The sequence below is a fragment of the Cnephaeus nilssonii genome (assembly GCF_951640355.1).
Source record: "Cnephaeus nilssonii genome assembly, chromosome: 13".
Lineage (NCBI taxonomy): Eukaryota > Metazoa > Chordata > Mammalia > Chiroptera > Vespertilionidae > Cnephaeus > Cnephaeus nilssonii.
In genome coordinates this window covers 2,406,881-2,423,284 of record NC_137084.1, presented here as the reverse complement: position 1 = coordinate 2,423,284, position 16,404 = coordinate 2,406,881, and the positions used below count along the sequence as shown (strand labels likewise).

The 16,404-nt window shown below is 58.8% G+C and overlaps 1 protein-coding gene across 1 annotated transcript; it reads right to left on the bottom strand.

Annotated features, from left to right (window-relative positions):
* Positions 1–493: 493 nt before the first annotated feature.
* Positions 494–12,507, bottom strand: LOC307109479 (pepsin F-like). The gene is made up of 9 exons (XM_079788222.1): positions 12,349–12,507; positions 11,094–11,244; positions 10,211–10,328; positions 10,008–10,126; positions 6,683–6,882; positions 3,749–3,865; positions 2,230–2,374; positions 2,043–2,141; positions 494–1,045 (listed from the first exon to the last, which is right to left on the bottom strand). Exons 1-9 carry the CDS (start codon positions 12,399–12,401, stop codon positions 902–904), a joined length of 1,146 nt encoding a protein of 381 aa, XP_079644348.1. The 5' UTR covers positions 12,402–12,507; the 3' UTR covers positions 494–901.
* Positions 12,508–16,404: the final 3,897 nt, after the last annotated feature.

Genomic DNA, 16,404 nt, shown 5'->3' with positions numbered 1-16,404 from the left:
CGATCAGAACCTCAAACCTCAGGGAAGGAGGGGGTCGGTAGGAGTAAGGGGGAGAGATCAATCAGGAGACTTGTGTGCAGCATATGAGCCTAATCAATGGATACAGACAACAGGGGGGTGGGGCATGAGTGGGGAGTGGGGGGTAATGGGGGGACAAGGACACATGTAAAAAAAAATAAAAATAAAATAAAAAGAAATTGTGAGGTAACCAGAACCCCTCCCCCCCCCCCAAAAAAAAAAAGAAAAATCAAAGGTGATGGAAGGGCAGAGGGAGGAGAGAGAGTGGGCTGGTGGGTTTTGATTGCTTGGGTGCAGCCCCCACGCTGTGCGGACCTGCCCTGGTTCCCATCCGGGGTCCCGGGTGTCCCGGTTCGGGTCCTTTCCGATTAAGCCGGTTGGAGTGTGTCCCCTCCCTGTTGGTCCAGAGGAGACTCCAGAGCCCTGCCTGCCTGGGACGCACTTCCCAGACCCAAGAGGCACCATTCGTATGAGCGCCATTGAAAATGAGACCGTTTATTAAAAATCAATATATATATTTTAAATCAATGTATTTATGATTTTTTAGGAGGAGAGAAAGAGAGAGAGAGAAACATCGATGAGAGAGAAACATGGATGGACTGCCTATTGCATGCCCCCTCCTGGGGATCGATCCCGCAACCCCCGGGGCATGCAGTCTGACCAGGAATGGACCCGGTGACCTCTGAGTGCATGGGAGGAGGCTCAATCCACTGAGCCACACCGATGGGCACAAAACGGTCCTTTCTTTTCCACAAAGAAGAGGGCTTGGCAAAGCCCCAGACGCAGCTGTAGCGGGTCCCCTGGGCGGGGACGCAGGGAGTGTGTGACTCCTTAGGGAGGGCCTGGCAGGAGAAGAATCTTAGATGAGGGATGGCGCCCACGTCTATGCGATCGCAGGAGCCAAGCCGATCCTGTTGTTGGCCCGGTCGAAGACGGTGAAATAGAGCCGCAGGAAGATGTCCCCCAGGACCCAGCGGCTGGTTCTGTCCGAGCTGTCCAAGTTGGGGTAGCAGGTGCCCTTCCGGACCTGCAGGGGACAAAGCACAGCCCTCAGCCGCCCTCGCCGCTGTCACCCTTCGGGCCTGGGCGGCAGCTTTATGCCGCCTTCCCCTGGGCCCTCCGCTGGGCTGTTCGCTGTGAGAGAATCCCCGCCTGCTCCCCTTCAGGCCGCTCGTCCTCCAAGACCGAGCCCAGCGCCTGGGCAGCCTTCCCGGGCCCATGCCCCCTCCTTGGCACTGCCCGCTGGGTGGGGAGGCTGCCCTGGGGCTCCCTGTGTCTTCAGCTTCAGCAAACGGGCCTATGGGGTACCCCTGGCTCGGCTCCCGGGGTGCCCCCAGGGTTGGGGCTGAGAGATTTTCAGTTGATCTCTCCGTGGGCTGCCCCAACCTCCTCAGCACGCCGTGGGGAACCGGCACTTCTTGAGCCTCGACTCTGTGCCAGGCACTGCCGGTCACTGCGCCTTTGTTCATGTCAGCGTCTCACCACCCCACAAAGGGGGCTTGGTCCCCATTTCACAGACTGGGAATTGGGGCCTACAGGGGGCATTTGCACCGTAGGACTAGGGTGACTATATGATCTGTCACCCAAATCAGGACACTTAGGGATGGGAGGGAATAAAGTTCCTGATTAAGGGGGGACACGGGGACTGTCCCCAGCCAGCCCCTCTGTCCCTACTCTGCCTGTCTCCGGGTTACTGCCTACGTTCCCTGTCCATCGGTCCGATGCCCGGGGTGAACTGACGCTCTGTGAGGGCGAGGACATTAGCACGCCCTCTCCTGGAGCCCGGCCCCGAGCCAGCACGGGGGTGGGGGGAAGGGGGCTGGTGCTTGGAGTACTCTGAGGGTGATGGGTGCCCAGACCCCCTTCTATCAAGAGGCTGTGCTGTGGGAGGTGCCCTCCCAGCCAGGGCTGCTGGGCAGCATCTGCAATGGCACGGTCTGGCCTCCAGGGGGCCTCAAGGAGCCCCGGACCATCAGGTCCCTCCAGTCCCAGATCTGAGAGCAGCCCCCAGGACAGGCCCTCACCCTCTGGATGTAGGCGCTGGCTGGCACTGGGTACGCGATGCCATTGATGGTGAAGACGATGTCAGGCAGGCTGTGGATGGCCTCACAGCTGACGACGTACTGTCAGAGAGAGAGGGAGAGGGAGGATGGCCCAGCGGGTCCTTCTGTGTGTGGGGAGCCCGGGGTGACCCTGGGCGTGACCCCTCACCTCGCCTGTGCTGGTGTTCTGGGCGCTGATGTTCCTCAGAATGTTGAGGATGGAGTTGGTTGGGCCAATTACCAGCGTGGTCCCGGAATCCATAATGGCCTGGCAGCTGTCAGCACAGGCCACGACCTTGCCGTCCATGGAGATACTGAGGGACAGAGCAGGCGCCAAGGTCACTGGTGGTCTCTCCACCGCGGCCCCTCCCTGCCGCCTGGGAGCAGCCTGCAGCTCCCGCCGGCCTCTGTTTCCCAGTGTTCCCCCACACTGACCTTCCTGGGCCTCCGCTCCGGTCTGGAATGCATTGTGCTCTTTGTGCCCCAGGACCTTTGCACGTGCTGTCACTCTTCCTAGATCCACCCCTGGCCCTTTATCTGGCTGACTGTCCTGTCCTCCAGGGTCCAGATCAGTCATTCCTTTTTCAGGGAAGTGTTCCCCCCAGATTAGATCAGGCCCCTCTCCTCCCCCAGACTAGACTGGCAGAGCCTTCCTGGTTTCCAGGGTGCATCGGGGTGGGAACCCTGATCGCTGCGATGCGGTTGCTCACATGTATCTGCCCTCCTAGTCGGAGAGCAATCTGTGCCCTCTGCCCCTCCTGTGCCCGTGCCCAGCGCACAGCGCATGCTCGATGGTGTTTGCCGAGGGAATGACAGGGCGCGTGAAGGAATGAGGTCAACTGGAGACACGACCTGCTGTCCGACCAGTTATGAGGGCCACACGGTGAAGACGGAGGTTCCCGGGACGCAGGGGCTCAGAGAGGTGGGAGGGAGTGTTGTTCCCCCCTGCCTCGCCCCCTCTCCCCAGATCCCTGGCCAGGCGACGCCTGAGCCGGCCCAGGTGGCGGGACGTGGGCCCCGAAGCACAGTTTAAGCTTCTCTCTGACCGTCTTACACGCCCCTCCTCCGTGATCACCCCCAGGTTCTCAGGCACCCGGGTTCCTGCTTCCCGGTGCTCTCGGTCACATCCCCTGCCCCTTGGCTCCCAGGCCGGGTGGGTTTGGGTTCCTCTGTGTGATTTGCTTTCAGACCCTAGTGTGGCGCCCACGTGTCTCCAGGCCACTGTGTGGCGGGGGAGGGGAGAGTGGGGGGAAGGGGGAAGTGGTTCTCCTAGGTGTAGTAGCCTCCCACTTACCCGGCTCCCCTATTTTCACGTTGGCGCCCTGTGTGCTGGGAACCCCTCAGGTCTGGCGACCTGGGATGTCCCTGTTCAGACAACGGAAATCTCCTTGACCCCTTATCACTGCGCTTGCCCCGCTCTGGGGGTGCAGCCCTCCCACGCTGCCCCAGCCGCCGCGCTGAGGACTCGGCCCCGGGCCTGTCCCTCCTCCTGGTTCTCCATGACGCGGGCCGATCTCGTTTCTCTGGTCAGGACCCTGGTCAGGGCGGTTATGAACCCATGTTGGTGAGTGTGCCTGTGCGTGTCTCTGTCTGTCTGAGTCTGTGTGTCTGCGTGTGCGTGAGCATGTGTAGGTGCGGCTGTCACTGGCATGGCCCTCAGCTGGGGGCATCAGTGAGCGGGGGCTTACCTGTCCAAAGTGACCTGCCAGTAGCCCTGCTCGCTCACCGGCACCCACTGGAGCTCGCCCCGGTAGTAGGAGGGGTCCACGCCGCCGAACATCACCACGCTGCCGTTCTTCTCGTTGCTGGGGGGAGGTAGGCGGGGGTGGTAGTGGGATGGTGCTCTTGTGAGCGGAGGACGGTGGGTGGCGTTTGTCCAGCTCAGTGACCAGGGGGTGCACTGACCAGCGGCCACCCAGCCACACAGCAGGGCCCCACGGAGCAGGCAGTGCTGGGACCCCCACGGCTCCGATGGGAACTGGGCAGGAGGGCTGAGCACAGCCCGAGGTCGGCCCCCTGGCTACTGAGGAGCAAAGCCAAGGTTTGAACTTGAGATTCCTGCTGGGCTTTGGGTACCCACCTCTCTGAGGCCGGCCAGGTCACCCCTGCAGTCCCAGCGCTCGAGGCGAGGCCGGAGGCTCTATGCGGAGGGGACCAGGCTGGAACTCAGGCTCCCCCAGGCTGGCTCACAGGCCTGTGACACGCCGCCCATGGAGCCCACACTCACTGGGGCCCCACGGCCCGCTGCCCCGTCCTGAAATCCCTCGTAGTTTTTGAACGAGGCCCCACATTTTCATTTTGCACCTGTTCCTGCAATGCAGTCACCAGACCCGGGCTCAGGGGAAACCGTGGCTGAGGGGAAGGAAACACCCCTGCCCGCCTCTCCCTCCGGCTGCGTCGAATCGATCAGCACACCCCGTAGCCTTTCCCTTCCCCCTGTGTCCTGACTCCTCCACGGCTCCCCCTTTCCCAGCCTCCCTGGTCCGAGCTCCTGCTCTCTCTCTCCAAAGAGGCTGAGCAGCCTCGTCCCTGGCCTCCCTGCCTCCTCTCTGGTCCATCATTCTCCATCCAGCGCCTGGGGGGAGCTTTCAGAAACACAGGTGGGATCATGTGTTCTCCCTGCCTAGGCCCCTGACAGAGGCCTCCACTCCCACCGAAAACAAAGCCCTGGGCGGCCTTGCCCCTACCTGCCCCTCACACTCCACGCCCTCCCGCGGCCTGCCCCTCCCACGCTCCCTCCCCGCTCCAGCCACTCTGCCCTGCTGGTCCTCTGTTGGGCCTGGGCCTCCTCCCCCCCATCGCCAGGCCTCGTTCAGAGCGGTCCTCGCACTGCCCGTCTGAAGCCACGCTCTCATCTCTGTGGTTCTGTCACCACGTTTACCGCTTTCCCAGAACCAGTCACCACCTGGCATGTGTGACCTTTTCCCTTTATTTACTTACTTGCTTCTTGTCTGCCTTTCCTCCCTCTCACCTGTCTGCGTCACGTGCACAGAGCAGTACCCAGCGCATAGTAGGTGCTCAATGGATATTTGTTAAACGGCTCACCTCCTTGACTCGGTACAAATACCCCAGATGCTCAGCACATGCTACAGAGTCTGGGGCTCAGGCCCCCACAGAGCCCACAGCCTCACCCACACTCTCCTTCATACACATCGTCTGCCCGCCGGGTCCCCTCCGGCCTGTACTGCTCCCTCCACCCGCTCCAGACCCTCAGCCCGTCAGGGAGGGTAGCTTTTCCAGTGCTGCCCTTGACTGGAGACCTGCTGATGGCTTGACCACCCGTCAGAGGGGACGGCCCCGCGGCCGAGTTAGAGTCCCGCCACTACCAGTGTGGTCGGGGCAATTTTGTGCAAAGCTCCTCTGTGAGCCTCAGTTCCTCTGTTTCCCCGTCCATCCAAGGAGGGACTACACCAAGACACATCATAATTAAAATGCCAAGGGAAAAAGACAAAGAGAGAATCTTGAAAGCAGCAATAGAAAAACAGTTAATTACCTACAAGGGAGTACCTATTCGACTGTCAGCTGATTTCTCAACAGAAACTATGCAGGCCAGAAGGGAGTGGCAAGAAATATTCAAAGTGATGAATAGCAAGAACCTACAACCAAGATTACTCTACCCAGCAAAGCTATCATTTAGAATTGAAGGTCAGATAAAGAGCTTCATGGACAAGAAAAAAACTAAAGGAGTTCATCAACACCAAACCAGTATTATATGAAATGCTGAAAGGTATTCTCTAAGAAGAGGAAGAAGAAGAAAAAGGTAAAGATAAAAATTATGAACATCAAATACATGTCTATCAACAAGTGAATCTAAAAATCAAGTGAATAAAAAATCTGATGAACAGACTAAACCGGTGAATATAATAGAATCAGGGGCATAGAAAGGGAGTGGACTGACAATTCTCAGGGGAAAGGAGGTATGAGGGGTGCGGGAAGAGACTGGACAAAAATCGTACACCTATGGATGAGGACAGTGGCGGGGAGTAAGGGCATGGAGTGGATGGGGAATCAGGTGGAGGGGAGCTTTGGGGGAAAAAGAGGAACATATGTAATAATCTGAACAATAAAGATTTATTTTAAAAAAGAAGAAAAAAAGCTAGATTATGCCCTATCTGTTTTGGCTCAGTGAATAGAGCATAGGCCTTTGGACTGAAAGGTCCCGGATTCAATCCCTGGCCCTGGCTGGGAAGCATGTAAGAGGCAACCAATCGATGTGTCTCTCTTACATCAGTGTTTCTCTCTCTGTGTCTCCCCTCCTCCCTTCCACTCTCTCTAAATATCGATGGGAAAAAATCCTCCGGTGAGGATTAACAAAAAGTAAAATAAAGTAAAAATGCTAGATTTTCAATATTTTGTTCTCCGCTGGCTGCGCGATCTCTATGGAAAGTGCTCGATGCTGCCATTGTAGCGCAGAAGCAGCCGCAGACAGGATGTGACTGAAGGAGCAGGGCTGTGTTCCAATAAAACTTTATTCATAAAAGCAGGTGGCGGGCCATATGTGGCCAGGGGCCTCTATTTGCTGACCCCTGGACTAGACTGCCCTCAGGAAACACGGGGCTGGGTTGTCTACTGTTTCTCAGGCGCCTGAAGGCATCGGGGAGGGGCTTGCCCAGCAGGCTTACCTGCTCAGGTAGAAGGCGAAGAGGTTCTCAGATATGAGGCCTTGGTTCCACATGCTGTCGAAGACCGGGGTGGTGTTTCTGAGGGCGAGGGCGGGGTAGGCCAGGCCCAGGATGCCATCGAAGACCACGAATTCCAAGGATAGGCCGGACTCCGTCTTGCTCAGGCCAAATGCCTGGGATTTGCACACAAGGTCCCCGATCTGTGGGAGGGAGGGTGGTCTCATGTGAAGGTTTGGGAAGTGGAGCTGGGGCTGGGCCGGGGGAGTGGGGGGTGCGGGGGGTGATGCTACCAGCACCGCAGGCATCAGCTGAGGTGCGGCTGCGCTGGAGGTGCCGGAGCAGCACGCACCGTGCATTGCCGAGGAGCCCAACCTTCGCCCGCCCTCCTGCTAGCAGCACCCCAGGCAGTAAAACACCCCCATCCCCTGCACGAAGGGCCGACTGGGGAGCGGGCCAAGCGGCCCCCCTTGCAGGCCCCAATGAGCAGAGAGCGGGAGCGTCTTGTTTTTGGCGTTCCCAGGATCTGGTGGCAGAAACCGAGTGAATTCGCTGCGGTTCCCTGTGGGTCTGCCCCCCAGGTGTACACAGGGAGGCCGAGTTCTCGTGAAAAGGCTGCCTACGGTGCTTGCCACTTTGCTCAGTGTAGAGAGCGTCGGCCTGCAGAGTGAAGGCTCCCGGGTTCGATTCCTGTCATGGGTTGTGGGCTGGATCCCAGTAGGGAGCATGCAGGAGGCAGCTGATCAATGATTCTCATCATGGATGTTTCTCTCTCTCCCTCTCCTCTCCCTTCCTCTCTGCGATCAATGAAAAAAAAGGCTTCCTAGGAAATGTGTGTGAGTGTGTGTGTATGTATGTTTGTGTATGTGAATGTGTGTGTGCACATGTATGCCCGTGTATGTGTTTCATTGTGTGTGTGTGTGTGTGTGTGTGTGTGTGTGGCCATTTGGACAGGAAGCCCAGTTTTTCTAAGATTCTCAAAGGCCCCCAAAGTAAGACCTTTTACTCAGGGCCGTCCTGCACCCCTGGCCCTGCTTCCCCTGCCCTGGTGTCTGGAGCCCTCGGTAGCCCCGGACACCCCAGGTCCATTCTCCCCTCTCCCAGAAAATCACCCACAGCTGCTGAGCCCTGACTCATACCCCAGCTGTGCTGCTCCAGGTGTGGGCCTTGGGCAGGCCCTCCCCCTCTCCCTTGGGTCCCTCCTCTGCATGCAGGTAGCAGTAACGCCTGCCCCATGGAGTTGTTGCAAGATTAGACACATTGTTACCACAGATATGCCTAGCACAGAGCCTGGAACAATCTGAGAATATAAAAATGGGTTTTCTGCCCGGCCGGACTGGCTCAGTGGCTGAGCGTTGACTTATGAACCAGGAGGTCCCGGTTCCATTCTGGTCAAGGGCACATGCCAGGCTTGTGGGCTCCATCCCTAGTAGGGCATACAGCAGGCAGTGGGTCAGTGATTCTCTCTCATCATTGATATGTCTCTCCCTACCTCTCTAAAATTAATAAAAATATCCTATCTAATAAAAGAATAATATGCAAATTAACCACCACTCCGCTACAGCCACAAGCCACGCCCACCAGCCAACCAGGAGCAAATATGCAAATAAACCCAACCAAGATGGCTACGGCAACAGAGAGCAGGAGGGAGGCCTGGGTTTCCCTGGGAAATGAGGAAGCCAAGCTTTCCGCCTGTCCTTGCCAGCCTAGGCCTCCACTCAAGGCTACAAAGTTTCAACGATAGAATATACATAAATCCAAACAGAAATGGTGGCAGCCACAGAGCTGGAAAGAGCAGGACGCTAGGGTTGCCCCTGGCAATAGAGGAAGCCAAGCTTTCCGCACACCCTGGCCAGCCCAGGCCTCCGCTTAAGGCTACAAAGTTTCAATTATAGAAGATACATAAATCCCAACATAGATGGCTTCCGCCACGGAGCAAGCAGGAGGCTTGGCTCCGCTCCAGGCTACAAAGGTTCAATTGTAGAAGATAAATAAACCCCAGATACCAGGGCCTCCGCTTGGGTCACCAGGGGCGTGGCTGGCCTGCAAACCACCACAGGCCCCTTGCCCAGGCCTCTCCACGCCCCAAGGGAATCCCCCACCCTGATCCGGGACATCCTTCAGGGCAAACCAGCTGGCCCCCACCCATGCACCAGGCCTCTGTCCTATCTAATAGAGCAGTGATGGCGAACCTATGACACGCGTGTCAGCACTGACACACGTAGCCATTTCTGATGACACGCGGCTGCTGAGGTTTATTAAATAAAATTATATATAACAATTATACATTTTTGTTATTTAAACTATAAATATCGCGAAATAATGTTTTTTCCTCAAAGTGACACTACCCGAGCTATGCTCAGTTTTTTGGCGAAGTTTGACACACCAAGCTCAAAAGGTTGCCCATCACTGTTATAGAGTAATATGCAGATTGAACATCACTCCAACAAACAAGATGGCTGCCCCCATTGTGGTCAAAGATCCTGCCCCCATTTGGACACAAGATGGCCACCACAAGATGGCCAGCAAGGGAGGGCAGTTGAGAGGGACAAGGCCTACAAGGGAGGGCAGTTGTGGGCGATTAGGCCAGCAGGGGAGGGCAGTTGGGAGGTAACAGGCCTGCAAGGGAGGGCAGTTGGGGGCGATCAAGTCTGCAGGGGAGGGCAGTTAGGGGTGACCAGGCTGGCAGAGGAGGGAGGTTGGGGGCAAATAGGCTGTCAGGGGAGCAGTTAGATATCAATCAGGCTGGCACAGTAGTGGTTAGGGAGTGATCAGGCTGGCAGGCAGAAGTGGTTAGGAAAAATTAGGAAGGCAGGCAGGCGAGCAGTTGGGAGCCAGCAGTCCTGGATTGTGAGAACAATGTCCAACTGCCTGTTTAGGCCCGATCTCAGTGGGTGGGGGCCAGCTGGTGGGTGGGGACCACCGGGATTGGGCCTAGACAGGCAGTCGGACATCCCTCCAGGGGTCCCAGATTGGAGAGGGTGCAAGCTAGGCTGAGGCACACCCCCTTAGTGCACGAATTTCATGCACCGGGCCTCTAGTATATTTAATAAAAATGGGTTTGCCCTCACCTTTCCCTGCTCCAAGCAAAAACAGCATCCTGCTCACCACGGGCAAGAGCTGCAAATGCCCGCCGCTCATGCCATGACTGCTCGCAGGGATGGCCACTCGGGAGCTTGTCTGCAGGGCGCTGTCTCCCCAAGGCAGATGGCCAGCCACCGGGGAACTCTGGGGGAGACTGTGCATCCAGATAACCCTGCATCTGGTGCCCTGAGCAGTGAGCAGAGGTCGCCAGGCCCCGCCCTGCCGCAGTCCTGCTCCCACTCACCCGCACGTCATCGTAGCCCAGCAGCCCGGTCACTCTGGCAGACGCATACTGCAGCTCAAAGGGCTGGTCCGTGCTCTGGAAGGTGGACGACCCCGGGGGATTGAAGGCTTTGTGTGTCACTGTGTGTCAGAGCGAGTGTCCTTCAGCTGCCAGAGCTGGAACAGGGGGCGGGGGCGGGGGCCACGAGGGGCGCGGGCACTCACCACAGGCGGGACTGGAGCAGTAGATGGAGGGCACCCACAAGTCAGCCGAGCCCGTGTCAAAGATGACCTTGAACTCCTGAGGGGGCGTTCCAATGCTGATGGTGCCAACGTAGTACAGCTGCCGGGCGGGGAGGGCGGTTAGGCCAGGCCGGGCTGCCCAGTCACCCGTGATCCCCGAGGGGCCTGCCTCGATCAGGGCATCCCTGTCTCCTGGGATCCCTATCCCACCACCTCACCGCACAGCCACGGCTCAGGCGGTGCCTTCATTGGGAAGTTTCCCACTTTCCCCCGCCGCTCTCTACATCCTCGCAGCCTTCACGGCCCCGCTGGCCTGCTCCCTCCTCCGGGAAGCCCTCCCAGGTCACCCAGGCCACTGTCTCCCAACTCAACGCCAGTGATGTCACTATCACAGGCGGCCTTTTATTTGGCGTTTATCTTCTTGCAGAAAGACCAGACCCTCTGTTCTCCGCAGCCATAGCCACACTGCTGGTGTTTTATGGCCTCCCCACGGCAGGGGCTCAGGGACTCTTTGCTGGGGTCGTTCTCGGGGCGTCCTCTGCCTGGGGTGTCAAACTGGAATCCCCGGGGAGGCAGCGGTGCGTCTTGTTCAGAAGGAACAGAAGCTGCCCAACAGGCACCTGGTCCGCAGGGCCCAGCGACGTGTCCTTGGCCCAAGACGGAGGTCTGCCTGCCGCCTGACCATGGCTGGACTCGGTCACCACAGGCCAAGGCCGAGGCGGGGTGCCTTCTCCCCGGGGAGGGACCCCTGCTCCCTGGCTCTGCTGCCTGCAGGAGCCCCGCCCCTCCTGGTCCCAGCCCTGGGTGAACCCCAGTGCTGGGCCAGCTCCTAGGGAAGGCTGCGGGCTGCGCCCCGCACACTCACGTCCAGGTAGTTCCTCATGGGTTGCACGGTGACGCCCTCCCCGCTCAGGAACTTGTAGGCGTGGCTGTAGGGGTGCCGCTGGAGGTAGTCTCTCAGCAGCTCCTTCTCCCGCAGGCTCTCCCGCATGGACTTGATCTTGGTCAGAGGGATGCTTCCCGGGAAAGACAACCAATCAGACAGAGCTCCCCACCCCACGGTTCAGTGTGGCCGCCACGCCTGGCCTTGGAGGGGCACCGCGTCTTCCCGAGGATGTTCCCGGCCATCTTATGGGGGCAGCCGCCCAGCTACCGCCGGCAAAGGCGGGCAATGGGCCCAGGTCTGAGCGCGGGGCCTGCTGCGGCCCCGGGGAAGCCACAGGCCCGTGCGCAGCCTCCGTTTCCCCATCGTAAAGAAGTGGGGTGAGGACAGCCTCCCGCGGGGTGTCTGGGGCTTTGAGGGAGAGGATGGACAGAAGGCCCCTGACCGAGGGACCTTGACCCTGAGCCAGTGCTGTCGCCATTGTCATCTGACCAGCTCCCTCTCCAAGAGCCCTGGAGGGAGCGGAGTGGGGATCACCCACTTTTACAGGAGGAACCTGAAAGGCGGGGGGTTCGTGACCTGGCTGTGGCCACCAGCAAAACTGGGCCTCGGGGGACCCCTCCGGGCCCTTCTCCAGGGTCAAGCAGAGGGGAGGCTGGAGGTGGGCGAGGGAGCCCGGAGTTGGGGAAGAAAACGTCCCCCGACGGGACCACCCACACAGCTGCTCAGGTGGTGCCCTGAGCAGTCCTGGGGGCCCCATCCACACAGGGGCAGCCTGGCGTTGTGCAGCCCCCAGTCCATCCCCGGATCCCTGGCCCCACAGTGAACGTGGCTAGGAGATGCATCAATGCATGGAGATGTGGCCCTGGCCAGTTTTGCTCTGTGGATAGAGCGTTCACCTGGGGACCGAAGGGTCCTGGTTTCGAGTCCGGTCAAGGGCACATACCTCAGTTGCAGGCTCCTCCCCGGCCTGGGCCCTGGTCAGGGCTCGTGGAGGAGGCAACCAATCAATGTGTCTCTCTCACATTGATGTTTCTCTCTGTCTCTCCCCTTCCCTTCCACTCTCCCTAAAGTCAATGGGAAAATATCCTCGGGTGAAGATTAAAAAATAAAAAAATACAGGGAGACGCGGACTTTAGGACCGGGAATGGTGGCGTTCCCTTGTCCACCCCTGGGCGGTGGAAGGAAGGACAAGGGGACAATGAGAGAGGCCGGGAGAGAGCTGTCCCCAACTCACGTGACCAGGCACTCGGAGAGGGCCACCAGGCTGAGGAACCCGATCCACCTCATCGTGCGTTCTTCCCTGGGTGGCGTCCTCCGGAAGGCTCGGGTTTGGAGCGTGCGGGGATGGGCCAGCGCTGCCGATATATACGCTCTGACCTGCACTCGTGATCCGCTGGGAGGGCTGCTGACGGCCCCGATAAAACACTACAAGCCTCCCGATAACATCGTTATTCCCATCAGCACTGCAAACCTCCTGATAAGATCTTTATTCCCATCAGCGTTCTGGATTGGGGGGCGGGCAGTGCTGCGGGGGGCGGGGCGGGGCTGGGGGGAAGACTTAGAAAAAGTTCAGAATACAGAGATGTCTATCGTAATCTCTTCCTTGGGGCATGGCTGGGGGACAAACCCAAACCACATGACCTCCACAGGAGTGGGGAGATGCGTGCTCGCTTGGAGGTAAAGGACACTGATCCTTCTATCTAATAAAGAGGGAATATGCTAAGTGACCATCTCTCTGTCACAAAGATGGCTGCACCCACAGCTGAGGCCAAGTTCCCATAAGGAGCCTTAATGAGCAATCAGCAGGGACCTGAGGCTATGCCATTCCCACCCTCATGGTTTCCTGACAGGGACCCTCAGGCTATGCCTCCCCCCCTACAGAGCTTCAAAAGGGACATCTAGATACGTTTCCCGTCCTAGTGCTGGGCTAGGGGACCTCAGGCCGCACCCCCACCAGGTGGGGCTTTACAGCAGAATTCAGACTGTGCCTCTCCCCGCTGCCCCCCGGCACCAGGCTGGGGTACCTCAGACCACACCCCCTGCCCGACGGGGCTTGATATACACTCCAACTGCAGGGCTAGACTGGGGACCTCAAGGTGCACTCCCAGTGCTGTGTCAGGGAACTCAGGCTGCGCCCCCCACCTGGTGGGGCTTGACGGGGAACCTCAGGCCATGTCCCCCACCCAGCGGGGCTTGATAGAGGATCTCAGACCGTGTCCCCCACCTGGGGGGCTTGATGGAGGACCTCCAGGCACGCCCGCTCGTCCTGGTGCTGGGCCAGGGAAACTGAGGCTATAGGGCACGGCAGCCTTGGGAGACCCCGTCCTGCACCCCTAGGGAAGCGGGGTAGGGCCCAGACCATCAGCGGGTGCTGAGCCCAGGTGGGCAGCCGAAGGAGGTTCCTCGTGAACGGGTGAGCGGCCTCACCGGGCCCCGCCGCCCACGCCCAGCACCTGTCAGGTGGCCCCCAGGGAGGCTGTGCCTCTTGGAGCCATGCGGTGGGCAACGTGGGGCTCCACCAAGGGGCTGTCCAACGGAACGGTTCCATCTGGTCCTGGCCTGGCGGCCCGTTTTCCGGAACCCCACTGCTCAGCCGTGGCCAGCCCCTCTCTTCTCATGGCGCGTACACTGATTCCCACACTCCGCGGCACACCGGAAACATGCCCGTTTGCTGATCTGACATAAAAAAACAGGTATGATTGTGCCTCCTTCACAGCGACGGCTATTGTGTTGGCTGTTGTTGTTTTGTAATCTGACCATCAGGAAAAGGGGTCCGTGCTCCCGAAATGATGGTGTTAGTCAGCTACTGTGCTTTTTGGGGTTGCACATTTTGCACATTCTTGTGGCGCCGGTTGAAAATCGCTGACACAGATAAAGGCTCAAGGAAGCAGTCGCTTAAAAGCATTCCTTGAGACATTCTTCAGGTCAAACAACCCCACCTCCTCCACCTTTCAAACAAGTAAAGGCCATAAAAAAGGGGGGAGGCTGTTACTTATTATAAATCTTAAGAAACAACAACCATTTCAACACGTGTCCATTTTCTAGATCCTGATTTGAATAAATAAGCTGTTCAAAGGCATTTTGTGAGAGAGGCAGGAAGATTTCAGCAGGGACTAGATCTTAGGTGAGATTGGAGTTGTTAATTTTGTTTGGGGTGAAAGAGCATTGTGGACCTTTACACAGGGCCCCCCAAAAATATATGCACGCGTTCCCACCTGGTAGCTCCGTTGTGAAAATGAAATGCATTTTAATAAACACTGCCTTTGTCATTATTCAAAGCGTGAGCTTACATCTTGGGGGGCACCTGTGTATTCTGTGAAGTGATGCCCTCTGCTTACACTATCACAGCAAACACGAGTAAAGGGGAAAGGCCTGTACGTGAGGGTCTAGAGGAAACAGGTTTGCATAGCTGCTGGGCATCGAACGGTGTCCCCTCTCCGAGTCATATGTTGGAGCCTCACTCCCCATAGGATGCCACATGGCGATGGGCCCTTGGTTGGTGACTCCGTTGGGGTGAGGTCACGAGGGTGCCTGCCCCTGCCCCTGCCTCCTGTGATGTGAGACACAGCTGACGCCCAGCTCGGCCCCAGGCAGCAGGGCTCCCAGCCTCCGGCCCCCGCAGCCTGGCGGAGAGAAAGATTGTCCGTTTGATGCTAAATGACGAAACAAAGCCTCGTGATTCTCTGTTTGGAAAGCTGTTCTGTTTGAAGGGACAAGAGGCTTAAACACTGTCATTTGGAGCTTCTGCTGTATCGATGCCCCGAGGGGCCCAAGCGGAGTGGATGAGGCGGCCTCCAGGGCAGTCCGCGAGCCTCACCTGCCCGTTTCCCGCTCCTCCTGAACCGGACCCGCCACCCCCAGGGCTGCGCCGAGGTCCAGCTGGAGAAGTGGGAGCCACGTCAGGGCCTGGAGCTGGGAGGAATGGGGAAACGCTGAGGGAAGTCGCTGCCTCTGCTTTGCCGCAGGGGAAGGCACAGGCCTGGTAGCAGCCGCCGCAGTGAGCCGCGGGGACTTGGAAGGGAAGGGGGGTGCAGAGCCGAGTAACAGAGAAGGGGGACGGCCAGGCCCCAGGCTGGGGTGGGGAAGAGGCCTGGGCAGGATGGAGCTCGGTGCCCCGTGCCACTGCGCCTCTGGCACCCTGTGCTGGGGCCCCCTGTGCTGGGCATGGAGGGGGTCGGCAGGTCACTGAGCATTTAAAACCGTGCCTCATCGCTCCCGCCTTCCTGCAGGCCCGGGACCGGAGCCCTGGTGTTAGCATCCACGCCGTTAGCAGAGGCGATCCCTCAGCCCAGCTCGGGTTTCATGGTTTTGTTTTGTTTTTAATAAATGTTTTTATTGATTTGAGAGAGGAAGGGAGAGGGAGAGAGAGAGAGAGAGACATCAGTGATGAGAGAGAGTCATCAGCTGGCTGCTTCCTGCATGCCCCGGGCATGTGCCCTGACCAGGAATCGGACCGTGACCTCCTGGTCCGCAGGTCGACGCTGATCCACTGGCCACCAGACGGGCCCAGCGCGGGTTTCTATTGGGAGCCCCCTCCAGTTGGTAGCCCCTCCGGATGACGACCCTGTCGAGCCCACCGACTCTCGTGGCAGCTGTCCACGGGGCAGGCCCAGGGCTCTCCCGTCATGATGGCAGTTCCACGGCACCTGTCTGCCCCCCCGTCCCGCTCCTGGGCGGCAGCGCCCGGCGGTCAGGCCCGGCCACCGGGTGTCTGGCCGTCACTGACACTCAGTGTGGAACAAGTCCAGTCTGCTGACCTGGAGACAGGCTGAGCGCCGACCTATGAACCAGGAGTCACGGGTCAATCCCCGATCAGGGCACATGCAGGAGGCCGCCGATCAATGATTCTCTGTCATCATTGAGGTTTCTGTCTCTTTCTCCCTCTCTGAAGTAAATGAATGAATGAATGAATGAATGAATGATTTCAGGGAGAGAGGGAGCGAGAGAGGGAGCAGGCCGGGCACCAGGGGGAAAGCTAGGCATCACCTGGGTCCCAGCTAACGGCAGGTTGAGGTCCGGCCTCAGGGTCAGGAGTCCTACTGATGCCCGTGGCCACCTGTTGGGAAGGAAGAGAGGAACCAGGTTCTGCCCGGGAACGGCCACTCTGGGGCCCAGGACCACACGGGGAGAGGGCACAGCACCCTGGTCCTGGGGGTGCCGGGCTTTCGCCAGGAGCGTGGGCAAGAGGCGGTCATTAGTGAGCTGTCCCCTGTGCTCCGGGCGGTGGGGCTGCGCCTCCAGCTTCTCCGGCTCCGGGCCCAGGAGAAACTCCTCCTGTTAATAGCCCTGC